The sequence below is a fragment of the Rhinoderma darwinii genome, chromosome 3 (assembly GCF_050947455.1).
Source record: "Rhinoderma darwinii isolate aRhiDar2 chromosome 3, aRhiDar2.hap1, whole genome shotgun sequence".
NCBI lineage: Eukaryota > Metazoa > Chordata > Amphibia > Anura > Rhinodermatidae > Rhinoderma > Rhinoderma darwinii.
In genome coordinates, this window is record NC_134689.1 from 378,240,806 (window position 1) to 378,251,205 (window position 10,400).

The 10,400-nt window shown below is 37.0% G+C and overlaps 1 protein-coding gene across 1 annotated transcript; it reads right to left on the bottom strand.

The window, feature by feature from the left end:
• Positions 1–1,952: 1,952 nt before the first annotated feature.
• LOC142748305 (nodal homolog 3-A-like) lies at positions 1,953–3,503 on the bottom strand. The gene is made up of 3 exons (XM_075855400.1): positions 3,257–3,503; positions 2,306–3,030; positions 1,953–2,105 (listed from the first exon to the last, which is right to left on the bottom strand). Exons 1-3 carry the CDS (start codon positions 3,486–3,488, stop codon positions 1,953–1,955), a joined length of 1,110 nt encoding a protein of 369 aa, XP_075711515.1. The 5' UTR covers positions 3,489–3,503.
• Positions 3,504–10,400: the final 6,897 nt, after the last annotated feature.

Sequence of the window (10,400 nt, forward strand, 5' to 3'; positions counted from 1 at the left end):
TCAGTTTTTATAAAATTTTTTTGAAGGTAGAATGAACAGAAAACAGCAATTCCGGCGTTGTTTTCTTTTTTATTTTTTACAGCATTCACTGTGCGAGTTAGATAATGTAACCGTTTTATAGTTGGGTTCGTTACGGACGTGTTGATACCAAATATGCGTAACTTTTAACTTTTTTTCATAATAAAGTATTTTGTAAGCGGAAAACGTGGGTTTTTAATTTGTTTTTACTTGGGACATTTATTTATTTCAAACTTTATTTAACTTTTTTTTAGTCCCACTAGGGGACTTTACTGTAAGATCTTTTGATCACTTGTATAATACACTGCAATACTTCTGTATTGCAGTGTATTATTGCCTGTCAGTGTAAAACTGACAGGCACCTGTTAGGTCATGCCTCTGGCATGGCCTAACAGGCAATCACTAAAGGCAGACATGGGGGCCTTTGTTAGGCCCCCAGGCTGCCATAGAAACCATTGGCACACCGCAATGTAGGCAGGGATGCCAGTGGGGTAAGAGAGGGAGCTACCGCCCTCTAAAATCACTCAGATGCGGCACTCGCTATAGACGGGTTAAATATGATCGGAGAACACTGCTAGTGGTCTCCGATCGCTGCCCTGAAGTCCGAGCCTGTTAGCAACAGCCCGGTCTTCAGGAGATCCCTGCACGATGCGAGAAAAGTTATTCTGAAGTGCCGACGTGAAAAGACGGCGCTTCAGAAGAACTACCCCAAATGGCCAACGTAAAAACACTATACGCCGGTCGTTAAGGGGTTAATCAGCTACTTGAGATCAATCATTGTTATGTTTATCATGCTAATTAGATAGTACAATGATTGTATCACTACATTTTGGGTACTGGTTTTATTTATTCAATAGCCCCTTAATAAAGTTAGATTTTTCTAAATGCATGTAATCAAAATAAATTTAAAAATACCTCTGTATAAGATGTGCTTTATTTATGCAAATGACCCAACTACCCACAGCAGTTGGGTTCTGGACATCCAGGTAGGGATATTTCAGCATCCCCTGTATCTTCCAACAACGCCCCACGGCAGCAACCAGTCTCAGAACATGAGCGCTCGCTGGTTATCTCACATTCTGTGTAAAAGAGCTCTATCTGCTGTATCAATGCTTATCGAATAATTACTGCTATTTTAGTACAGTATACATGACGAAACCCAATAGTTCCCATTATTAGTCAATAGTGTCCTTTGGGCACCGGTGGAGCCCGTCATACGACAGATCCGGCACTGCCTCCTGGTTTCAGTTATAAACAGAAACCATGACACCGATGTGAGCAGAGCCTATTGAATAATATGCTGTTTATTATTGTTAAAGTGACTTACAAATTAATCAGGCTCAGATTGGGTTCACATCTGTATTTGTTTTTTTCCGTTGTTCTGCTTAGTCATTTAAACAGAGCAATTAAAACAATGGGAGTGACGATTACTTTGGATGATGGACACCAACAGCGCCCGACGGAACCGATTGAACATATTTTAAGTGACGGAGCCTCCAATGCAGATGTGAACCTAGCCTCAGGATGTCAAATGTTGATCTTAACTTTATAATAATATATAATAGTATAAAATAGCAAAGTGTTTATTTATGCATATTTTTACAAACAAACAAAAAATTGGTGAAAGTACCATTTTACCCCAATATTCCATATGGATCTGTGACAGTAGAAGGTCTAAGAAATTGAAAATAAAAAACGAAATTCATACAACATTTTAACTAATCCAAAGTGTTTATTACATATCCAGAATATTTCAATAAATCCATACATAGCATTAGGAGAAAGTATCCGTCACACCTCAACATGAGGAACTATCCGTATTGTAATTTATAACTTTAATTTCATTTTTTTTTATATAAATTAAATTCCATCTCTTCTAAATTCCCCTAAATAACAAAATAAACATCAAAAAGTTCAACTCCGTGTCCTTATGGTCATTGAAACCCACATTCTTCAATTATCATGTCGTCATGGTGTCTTACAACGAGGTGTTTATCCTCATGAAACATCATGGACAATGGCTCCATATTAAGAGGAACACAAGATGCACATTCCATTCTCTCTGAATCCTTCAACTTGATGAAACTCTGCAAAATGAAAGAAAAAATGTATTAAAATTCCAAATTTCTATAGATAAATATATAATATTTAAAGAGGTTATATCATAAAGGGCATGCAACTGTCAAAATGGGGACACCCCAGTTGAATGGCCGGCATGTAATACAACATTTCTTCATTTATTACTTAGAATTCTACAGAAGTATGTTACAGTTTGGTATAGTCTTACCTTTATATAGTCATGGTTTGTTGTCTTTGAAGTCTTCATTAGTGGTGATTGGCAGGTTCCCTCACACCGGTAAGCATTATATATTTTGGGGTAGACAACCCATTTGTCCCATCCAATCTCTTTGAAGTCTACTACCATGTCCACTTTTCTACATGAAGGCTTGTGCTGTTCTACTACAATGGGGTAGATGCTTGAATTTACCAGCTGGCTTACAAGTTTGGTCCTTTTGTGTCTTCGAAATTCAAACATCTTCATAGTGTTCACTGCCAATTTTTTGATAAGGCTGTTAGTGTGCTGTTTGGAAAATGGCTTATGCTTCGTAAAGAACACAATGATTGCTTGTTCTGTGGTATTTTCAGGTAGAGAAATTTCACGCTTCTTGATCTTTCTTGAGTACTCAAATACATTTCTAGCAGGCATCTCTACTGACTTCATATCTCCATGGTTGGTCAGTCTCTTTCCCCACATAAGACTATTTCCTATCATCTTGGTGACATTGAAGGTTGTCCAAGAAGTATTTTCAATATCAGGTATATTTGTCATGACTGACCCCAAGAAGAGTTTGTTTCGACCATTGTTGATGTGATAGATGTCCACTGTTACATTGCTGGATTTTGTAAATGGTGGAAGATGAACCCGGAGCTCAACCATCCTCAGTTCATCATTTCTTGAAATAGGAGAGAGGTCAAAAGTCAATGACCACCGATTATCCTCCACTGTGACATCTAAAGCGGAAATTCAGAAGTTAGTTATGACCTTAATAAGATTTACTTTATTTTACTCAAATTTATTTAGATGACACTATCATTTATCTATGTAATTATATAAATTTAGGCAATAACTAGTATATAATATAAGGTTATATATAATAAGAAGAATATAAAACATAAAATAACTAATAGATATGAACAATACAGAAGATATAAGACTGTAATGAACTATTGTACTAACCTTTTGCAGTTAGACTCTGGACAGTATCGGACTCTTGCAGAATCTGATTTTCTGGACTTTTAAGATCCTTATTATTTCCCATGAGCGTTTGATAAAGGTTCATCATGTATATTGGAATCCTGACTCCTTGAGCATGGCTGTTAGCTCTTGGTGGTAGAAAAGGTCTCCCTGATACCAAAGGGATGAAGAGAATATATAAGATGACCTTCATAGCCATCTTGGAAGAAGACATCTTTCTCGCAATGTCTTAGTCAACGTAGTTCAGGTTGCTGAAGTGGCCTTGGAAGACTGAACTAAAACTCTCAGTAGACCTTGCCCTTATGTAGTGGTGAGGACTGAGGTACCTGAGACCTTCACACATATGACTTTTTTAAGCCTTTTCACCCACACATCAAACGATTGATCACCTACTTGAGACCAATCATCTTCACATTTATCATGCTAATTAGACTGAAAGTACAATGATTGATGTGGATCTAACACAAATCTTGTTAGTTCTTATTGGTTTTGCTAAGATAAATACAAAATAACTTTTTACTTTTGTTCTTTGGTTCTGTTTTTTGGTTTCTACCGAATCCAAAATTTAAAGTTTAAGTATATTTATATATTTTAATGCTTGAAGTTTAGTTTACAATTTATTTTGTGAGCATAATGTTAATTTAACCGACTTTTGTTTTTATTTCTATTACTTTAGGACCTAAAGGTATATGACTAAGCAAGAAAAAAAATAGAGAAATAATGATTATTATTCTGTATTATTGTAACATTATAATTAGATGATATTAGTGGTATGCACTTATATTATCTTTATTATCATTGTTCTTACCTGTAGTAGTATTAGTATTTCCTATTTTATTCTTTAATTGTATTTTCTCTTATAACTGTGATCTCACCAGGTTATCTGGGGCTAATACAGCTTGCCATATTTATTTCTTCATCCATTCAATATATATTTTATGTGCCAATACGAAAATACTGCACAAGTAGTAACAAGAAAATATTGTTTTATTTTATTTGTATGTACCACATCATTTATTCCGATAAAATCTTTAAATTTATTTACACACACATTTTAATTTGTCTTATGGCTAAACCCCTTAGCGACCACCCATATGCCTTTTCATGGCACTGTGTCATAAGACCAGGGTGCTGATAGTTTCTATGGCAGCCAAGAGCCTAACAGAGGCCCCCAGGTCTGCCATCAGTGTATGCCTATTAGGTCCTGCCATAGGACTGTCAGTTTTACATTGATAGGCATAATACACTGCAATACAGAAGTATTGCAGTGTATTATAAAAGTGATCATACAATCGCATAGTGTAGTCCCATTGTGAGACGACAAAAAAAAAGTACAAATAGATGAATAAAGTTTATATAAAAAAATCCAAGCAAAAAAATTATAAACCCACTTTTTCCCCTTATAAGGTGCCATGTTATGAAAAAAACTACACATAATTGATATCCATAACCACCTGAACTAGAAAACGATTACGTTATTTAACCCGCACGGTGAACGCCATAAAAGATAAAATATAAAACAATTAGATTTTTTGTTCCTGTCTTCCCAAACACTGCAATAAAAAACTTTCAAAAAGTCATATGTACCCAAAAATGGTACTGAAAAAACATACATGTCGTTCCACAAAAAATAAGTTCTCATACAGCTGTCTGTGAAAAAAGAAAAATGTTATTGCTCTTAGAAAATGATGACACAAAAACACATACTTTTTAAAAAAAATATATATATTTATAGTGCAAAAGTAGTAAAAAATAAAAAAAAACTAAATAATTTTGTTATTGCCGTAGTCATAACGACCTGAGGAATAAAGTTATTATGTTATTAATGCCACACAATAAACAAAAGTAAATCTAAGGCACAAAAAAGAATGGGGGAATTGCTGTTTTTATTGCCATTAACCGCACAAAAAAGTTAATAAAAGTTAATCAATAAATTTAATGTACCCCAAAATGGTACCATTAAAAGAAATACAGTTCATCTGGCAAAAAAACAAGCCCTCACACGGCTAGGTCTGCAGGAAAAATACAAAAAATTATCGCTTTTGAAATGCGGAGATGATAAAACGAAATAAATCGCTTGGTCATTAAGGTCCAAAATAGGCTTGTCACTAAAGGGTTAAACCACCTATATTTTCTTATATGTAGAGAAGTTCTCCTTTTATAGGATAAATGAAATAAAATTAAAAAATGTAAGAAAATGCAGTAGGTGTAGAGCAGTGATATCTCTACCTCTACTCCTACTACTAGTATTATTAATATTATTATTATTTATACTAATGCATAGAATTTTACATGTGACACAAACATTCTGACAATTTTACAAAACAGTTCACATTTTTATATTTCTCATTATCTAGGTTTTTCAAATAATTTCCTATATTAGAACTTATTTGTAAAATATTGAAAGGTAATTCATTTAATGTCTATTCTTCTTATTTTGTTACAGAAGAACCAACTTCAAATATATGACTGTATATATATATATATATATAAAAGTATTGAACAGATTTTGTTTACCTTGATCTGGTATCACTTGACCTGCACTAGTATCACTTTGTTTGATATTGACTAGTAAAATGCTAATGGCGGTTCAGATTTTGGCGCATAAGTCTTTGATGTAATGATGTGTATTACGCTTTGTTTGTTTATCATAGTCAATTGTACAATGGAAAATATGTAAATCTTTTAATCCTTTAAAATTGTCTGAAGTTGAAATGTTCTGTAAGTAGACACCATGTTTGTTTCTATCATTTGTCACCTTGCAAAGTAAGTTATTCTTGTATTAAACTTACTAACTAATATCAAATTCAGACAAATATACACAATATTAATTATTTAAAAAAAAACCCCAATGTTCAGATTTTACTAAAATGAAACACAAGTGGAATAAAATAGTCCTTTGTTTCTGTAAGCATCTTTATGAGCATCTATGAGTGTCTATGAGAGTCTTTAAAGGGTAGATAAACTTTAAAAAAACTTTTGACATGTCATAGTGACATGTCAGAAGTTTTGATCGGTGGGGGTCCGAGCACTGGAGTCAGAGGTGTACGAACTCATAGACTTTCTATTGAGCCCGTACACCGCTCCCAGGAAAACCGATCAGAAAGAAAGCGGCACAGCGCTCTCCCCCACCGATCAAAACTTCTGACATGTCAAAAGCTTTTTAAAAGTTTAGTTACACTTTAACTCTAAGGCCAAATTCACACATCCGTTTTCTGATGCAGTCTTTTTTTTTTGCTGTCAAACACATAGTTACATAGTTAGTACGGCTGAAAAAAGACACATGTCCATCAAGTCCAACCAAGGGAAGGGAAAAGGGAAGGAAAAATTTCTACACATAGGAGCTAATATTTTTTTGTTCTAGGAAATTATCTAACCCTTTTTTAAAGCCATCTACTGTCCCTGCTGTGACCAGCTCCTGCGGTAGGCTATTCCATAAATTCACCGTTCTTACTGTAAAGAAGCCTTGTCGCCTCTGCAGCTTGAACCTTTTTTTCTCCAGACGGAGGGAGTGCCCCCTTGTTTTTTGAGGGGGTTTTACAAGGAACAGGATATCACCATATTTTTTGTATGTGCCATTAATATATTTATATAAGTTAATCATGTCCCCCCTTAGTCGTCTTTTTTCAAGGCTAAATAGGTTTAATTCTTTCAATCTTTCCTCATAACTTAAATTCTCCATGCCCCTTATTAGCTTCGTTGCTCTTCTTTGTATTTTTTCCAACTCCAGGGCATCCTTTCTATGAACTGGAGCCCAGAACTGAACAGCATATTCTAGATGGGGCCTCACTAATGCTTTGTAAAGTGGTAATATTACATCCCTGTCCCGTGAGTCCAGGCCTCTTTTAATACACGACAATATCTTGCTGGCCTTTGAAGCAGCTGATTGACACTGCATGCTGTTATTGAGTTTATGATTTGAATATAAGTGAGTGAATATAAGATAGAGAAAAAATATCAGTCTTTCCTTCACCCTGTTCTTTTTTTTTGTATCTCCTCCGGGCTTTGGCAAAAAAAAACATTGCTAAAAACCAAATGCGTAAATATAGGCTATGGCAGGTTTCACACACAGAGTACTGACACGCGTTTTTTTAAAGTTTTTTCGCAGCACTCCTTTGCTGAAGGAAAAACACTGTGACCAGATGTTAGTGTAAAGTCTATAGTAAAATAGGAGAATGTCTACATACAGTGTTTTGGTTTTTGGTGTTTTTGTAGCGTTTTGTGGTCAGTGGATTTTTTTTTCTCAGAACACATTATGCTCTAGGTATGACTTTTCTTATTGGTGTTTTTCGTTAGGCTTTTCTATACAACTTCAAAAACGCCAGGAAAAATATTTCTACAAAATGACACTAAATAAAAATACCGCTAAAATTTTAAAACACCAGAAAAAAAACCCTGTGTGAAGGGTATATTCACACGCGGCAGATTTGTTGCAGATATTTCAGCTCCATGTGAATGAGGGTGTTTCTGCAGTAGGTGCATGGATTTCTGCAAGCTGCACACCATAAATGAGACAGTTCCGGAAATCTCTGCAACAAACCTGCCACAGGTAAATATAATACTGTAATATAGTTATAGTGAATTCATATTAAAATAAATTATAAGCAGTTTATTTCTGTCACTGATAAGTTTTTGTATTTTTGCCCAGAAATATAATACAAGACAAAAATGAAGAGTTCCCCCCAAATATTAATGCATAATATTTTTTGTATTCATCTTCATGTATTATTATAGCATTTTTTAAAATATGTTTTATAATTGGTATAGTATCAAATTATTTTTTTTATATATATAAAATGCTCAAAAATGCAATACATAATAAAAAAAAGACAATATGCTATATATGAAGAAACTTAAATAGAATTTTCTGCTTTAGGCTATGTTCACACGGGGTATTTTGCCGAGTTTTTTGACGCGGAAACCGCGTCGCAAAACTCGGCAAAAACGGCCCGAGAACGCCTCCCATTGATTTCAATGGGAGGCGTCGGCGTCTTTTTCCCGCGAGCAGTAAAACTGCCTCGCGGGAAAAAGAAGCGACATGCCCTATCTTCGGGCGCTTCCGCCTCTGACCTCCCATTGACTTCAATGGGAGGCAGAGAAAGCGTATTTCGCGCTGTTTTATGCCCGCAGCTCTCAATGGCCACGGGCGAAAATCGCCGCGAAAATCGGCGTGCAGGGAGAGGAAAATCTGTCTCAAAGTTCCAAACGGAATTTTGAGGCAGATATTCCTCCGCCAAAATACTCCGTGTGAACATAGCCTTAGGCAGCTTCTAGATATATGCACTTCCAGAGCATGATGAGCTAATAGAACCTTCTCCCATTATGTAAGTGTTTGTGCACATGGGAGTATTGCCGCAGTACAACCTCCGATATATACTGTGAGGCACACAAAAGTTTTTTCTTTTGGATTCATAAAGAAATCCAACAGACCCCTGTATTTAGTAGGGGGTTTTACCCTGGGCTATTATCAGGCTGGCGAGCGTTCATAGAACGCTCGTTGCTGATAATTTCCCAGTGTAAATAGGGCAGCGATCAGCAGATGAACGAGCAAACACTGGATCATCTGCTGATCGCATCGTTTTAAAAAAGTAAATTATTATCATTGTCGGCATCAGATCTCCTTGTGTAAACGGAGATGCACTGCCGACATGATAATAATGTATGGGGACGAGAGATCGGAGTAAGGGTATGTTCACACGGCCTATTTACGGATGTAAATCGGGCGTTTTTGCCCCGAATTACGCCCGAAAATAGCGCCTCAATAGCGCTGACAAACATCTGCCCATTGAAAGCAATGGGCAGACGTTTGTCTGTTCACACGAGGCGTATATTTACGCGCCGCTGTCAAAAGACGGCGCGTAAATAGACGCCCGCGTCAAAGAAGTGACCTGTCACTTCTTTGGCCGTAATTGGAGCCGCTATTCATTGACTCCAATGAATAGCAGCGCTAATTACGGCCGTAATTGACGCGGCGTTCAAGCGCCTGCACATGGCGGTACGGCTGAAATTACGGGGATGTTTTCAGGCTGAAACATCCCCGTAATTTCAGCCGTTACGGACCCCCGCCGTGTGAACATACCCTTACGATGTCTCGTTGAGTGGCGCTCGCTGCACCGGCCAATTATCGGCCAATGTAAAAGGACCTTTAGAGATGTTTTCTCCCCTAGAAGAATGTTTGTCTACTATCAGGGTGGACCCCAATGTGATTAGAGGATTGTCCAAACAAGATATCACTGAGCTGTAGCACTATAAAACAGAAATTTTATGATAATCCCATAAAAAGGTAGTCAAGGCAAAACCGACAAGGTTAAAAAAACAAAACAGACAAAAACATGCGCCATAAGCGTAGGAACACACACGGCGTGTTCAGGGCGGATAAGCTGCGTCAAGCTGCACAGTGTATCCGCCCTGAACACCGCAGGGAATGGCGTCGAAATATAATTTTTTTCCGCTGCGCCGGAAAGAAAACAAAAACCGTTCCTACTTATACCCTCCCTCTCTTCTGTGCGTGGTACGGCCTCCTGGGATGACGTCGCAGGCCATGTAACCGCTGCAGCTTGTGATTGGCTACAGTGGTCACATGGGATAAAACGTCATCCCAGGAGGCCGGACTGGAGAAGAAGCAGTGAACTCTGGGTAAGTATAATTTTTTTTTCTTACTTGCGACATTTATGTTGGAATCTCTGCGATTCCGCCGCAAATATCACAACACACACCACTTTGTTGCGGGTTTAAGCACCCCATTGAATTCAATGGGACAACCTGCAATACAAGAGCAGCGATTCCACAGCATTAATTCACATGCTGCAGCTAAAGAAACCGCACCACAGGTCAATGTGCTTTTTTTCGGTGGCTGTTATTTTACCACCGCATTTGCTTTTTGAATCCCTAGGATTGTTCTGTATGATCCCTTTTTTGTCCCCTGATAAACCCAAATATTGTGGGAAAACACATTGGGACGCTGTTTTAGAGAAAATAGGGAATACTAGGGTTAGTGGACAGGGTCGCCACATTACATAAGCATCCATATTGGCTTAGTACCCATGTATGTTTGTTATGGTACCTTCGGGTATCTAGGACCCTTTTTTGGTCTGTTTTGTGCTATTAACCTTGTCGGTTTTGCATT